Source organism: Aplysia californica, unplaced genomic scaffold (genome assembly GCF_000002075.1).
Source record: "Aplysia californica isolate F4 #8 unplaced genomic scaffold, AplCal3.0 scaffold00463, whole genome shotgun sequence".
Classification (NCBI taxonomy): domain Eukaryota; kingdom Metazoa; phylum Mollusca; class Gastropoda; order Aplysiida; family Aplysiidae; genus Aplysia; species Aplysia californica.
This window is the reverse complement of record NW_004797733.1, coordinates 489,447-493,296: the sequence shown is the minus strand read 5'-3', so window position 1 is coordinate 493,296 and position 3,850 is coordinate 489,447. Positions and strand designations below refer to the sequence as shown.

The following is a 3,850-nucleotide window of genomic DNA, read 5'->3' as shown; positions in this document are numbered from 1 at the left end:
ACTCCCCCCCCCCCCTAAAAAGCTTCATCAAGCTATGCACACATGAGAGCAAAAAAACCCTTTGCAAACAGCACTTTGTTACATGAGAAACCTGAAGCACTACGAGCAGTTTAGCCTTTACTCTGTGCAGCTGGGCACCCCAATTTGACCCATGAATACCCTTCCCGACACCACCCAGCCTTCACTTCTGAAATCTTCTGTTAAACATATCGGAGCAGGAAATCATTAATGAATCACAGGGGCGTATTTGCAACAGCTTTTACACGTGCATCCAATTATAGCCAACATTACAACAGTGCCAAACCACGGGAAAACCCAAACAACTGACGAGAAATGACACCAAATACTCATTTACGTCAAAATGGCAATCTTTGTAAGGGCGGATAATTAACCAAGTAGGAACAGATGATGCGATTACCACAAAAAACAAGTCCACACTGAGTAATCTATAATTTCACTCGGACATTGAGGATATTCTTTTGGAGGGTTTTTTTTTCAGTGCGAAAGAGTATATTACTATTACTATTATGTTTTTCCTGTATTTGAAGGGTCTGCTGTACATACTGGATAGCTAACGGTCCAACAAAGGTAAGGGAAAAAATACATCTCACAAATTAAATACCAGACATTCAATTGAAAGAGAAATAGAGGTAATCAAAAGATAATGGAAAGTGTCCTTGGCTTCCGTTTTATGGCTTGTCAGTATTAAAACGGTCACATTTCGGCACAAACTGAGGAGCAAAGTAGATACTCAGGCACAAAAAGGAAGAGAAGGAAGCAGACTACACTAAAACCCCTTCACAGTCCTCATCACAGAAACAACGGTACTTACAGATGCATAATATTATAATATATTGATGAGAAAGACAGAGAAAGGACAGAAAAACATGACCTGCACTTACAGTACAATTGCACCCACAGACGCACACGCGTGCACACACACACACACACACACACACACTCAATGCATCAGGGCAGGGAGGAAAGGGTGGTGGGGACTTGGCAGCATTGTGTTATCACGGGACAACATGTTTTTAGCATCATCTAAAATTTCTCAACGCTGTAGGATAAACTGAGCAGACTAGAACGGGACTGAAATGTAACACCCTGGCTATGCACAGAAATCCGACTCCTGGCGCTGGGCTTTGTTTAATGCTATCAGTATCACTCGTTACAACAAATATGCGGTACAGTCTGATGGAAACTTTACAATGACATGCTGTCATTTCAGCCCTGTTACTTAGCCTGCCTTTTTCGAGAGGATGATCTTTAAAAAAAAGTCTACTCTTCAAAGAAACTGAACGCGTAAAACAGGGTTTCCTACTTACACTCAAGGATAATTTTTTACATTGGATTGCAGTGGAAACGTGGGTTTAACAAATGACGGGCACAACTGCCCGAAATTATTTTTTTTTTTAAAGACAAAAGGGTAGGATAAACTGGCATTTGTAGAACCTGAATAATGGGCATTGTTTTCTTAATCCCCAACACACAGTTGGATTCTCAAGGAGCACTTAAACCTCATAGTGTAATGTCAAAGATGCGGATCATAAACCAGCCAAAAGCTACTTTATTGTATTAATATGGCCATGCAGAGGCACTCAGCATGAAAACCGGAAGGCACTTTCTTCCAAACCAGAGCATCGAATGAACAGTACAAGGTGAAATATTACTCACAATCAAGGCAATGCATGATGAAATTATTTTCGCCATAAGCTCATAGAATTACAATGATACTATTGGTTGACATTTAAGCAGTCTGCGGTGCTTCCAGCTGCGCATCATCATAACAAAGTTATGATCACGACCACACGACTTCAGAAATCAGCCATACCCTGTGGTTCTTCCTATCTGGTCAAGTGTACCCTGTCAGACAGACCATACACTATTTCCTTGCCCAGTTCGGCAAGCATCGTACTTGTTCTTCTACTAAAGACACAGAGGTGGATGCAGACTGCTGACGTTTCATGCCACTATCAACAGAATTTAGATAATTTATAGAAATAGAAGTGGGCTATTTCATGCCTGCCTTACAGGGCGGCCACCCTGACCAACCCTTCCAGCTTTGGTTCCTCGAGTCACTCAATCGGTGAAGTTAATAGTTAATACATTATCACCATTATGTAACTAAGTAACAAAGGAAGTACAGGAAAAGCTCACTGAGAAAAGAATGTTATCTATCTATACAAACCTTGCTGGTGGCAGTGGCATCTGTATTCCCTTCCACAGGGTCATTGGTCACTTGCACGATGAGGTAGTCGTTGTTTACCAGAGGCCAGGCCCCTTTCACTTTACACGTTTGCGCTTCTTCGTAAAACGTCCTGATGTGCGGGTCTCCGAAGAGACTGCAGTGTCTGTAGACAGGCTTCCCCTTGTAGAGGCAGATCGCCGGCACCATGGGGGGCCTGGGCTTGGTCTCCGACGGCTCCACAGTCTGTCCCACTGTGGTGCAGTTATGCTCGTCCATGAGCCGGCGGACGATGCTGCGGAGACTGTAGTAGGAGATCTCGCCCTGGCAGCCTGGGGTGGTGATCATGCAGTGCCGGTAGGTGCGGAGCACGGTGCACATCAGCGTGTTGTCGTGAGGCCCGGGCCCGTCGATGCCTAGGTCCTGCCGGGCGCTCTCGTACTCGTCAGAGCAGCGCTCCACGTGGCAGTCCTCGCCCTGGGGGAAACTTTCCACTGGGAACACGAGAAAGAAACAAACATGACCAGTTAATTAACATCCCCTGCTTTTTTGTTTGAAAAAGAGAAGTGGGCTAGCCCGGGATAGGGAAATGTGGAAAACTTTCGTGGTCTATAACCCTGATCCAGGGTGAGAAGACAATGGTGGTGACATTGATATGCTACTTAAACGTGGGTAGAAGTGGATTTGACAGCCAAAAAAACAGGGTTAAATGAATCATAGCTTAACAAGGTACCCCGTGACATAACTCAACTGTGAGCCCTTGTTTGAGAGAAAGAGAAGTACACTGGAGCAATACCGGTCATTCCGTGCTGAGAAAAAAATAGGGCCCAGTTGGGTATGAAACATAGACCCATAATCGCCAAATGTCCTTCAAAGTAGGACTGATAAACAGAGAAAAAGAGAAAGACCAAGACCAATACAATGAAGGGATCAGGAGATACGATTTTTTCTTTTCATCAGCCCTCAATTTGGCACACCTAGGCCTACCTAGGAGAAATCTTGCACTGGGAATATCGACAGTATCAGGGGACATGATTATAGTACTATAATATCTCATGTCTTCATAACAATGTCCCACGGGAAAAGGGGGTGGGGGTGGGGGATAAGGCAGACGAAAGAAAGGAGGTAAAGAACAAAAATCCTACCGCTAGCACCCACCTACCACAAGAAAGTACACTCTAAACAAAAGTAAAAGGGATCGAAAGAGGAATACACATTTTTTAAAAAGGTGATGGGAGAATACACAGGACTCAAAAGAGACACGCTGCAGTTATCATAACTGGGGGCGGGGGAAGAGGAGAGGGCGGTAGGGAGTAGTTCAGTTGGTTCTAAGCGCGCTATGATGAGGCTAACCATGGTTCAAATCACCAAAAGGAGAGTACACATGTGTCATGTGTACATGGAGGAGACAAACTCATTCCCGCCTTTAAAATCTTTTACTGTCACACTGCGTTGAAGCGGGTGTAAAACACCATGCATGCTATGATGATACCGGGCTGAATTTCCAGTAAATTTTCAAGCACATTTTCATAAAAATTCTCATTTATGGTCAACCTTCAAGTCTCCTTTTCACGCCAAATTAAAAGAAAAAAGATCTAGGCTACTTGAAGACAGTGCTGTCAGCAATTGCTGAATTAGAATGATGACTTCAAAGGGTTCAAC

The 3,850-nt window shown here is 43.9% G+C and overlaps 1 protein-coding gene across 3 annotated transcripts in view; it reads right to left on the bottom strand.

Moving 5' to 3' along the window:
• The window catches only part of LOC101864412 (repulsive guidance molecule A), a 92,516-nt gene that overhangs the window by 19,307 nt on the left and 69,359 nt on the right, over nucleotides 1-3,850 (bottom strand). For all 3 annotated transcript variants that reach the window (XM_005105306.3, XM_005105307.3, XM_005105305.3), the window contains one exon: nucleotides 2,192-2,682. In XM_005105306.3, coding sequence (XP_005105363.1) covers nucleotides 2,192-2,682 — 491 coding nt within the window. The remainder of the gene's footprint in view (nucleotides 1-2,191; nucleotides 2,683-3,850) is intronic.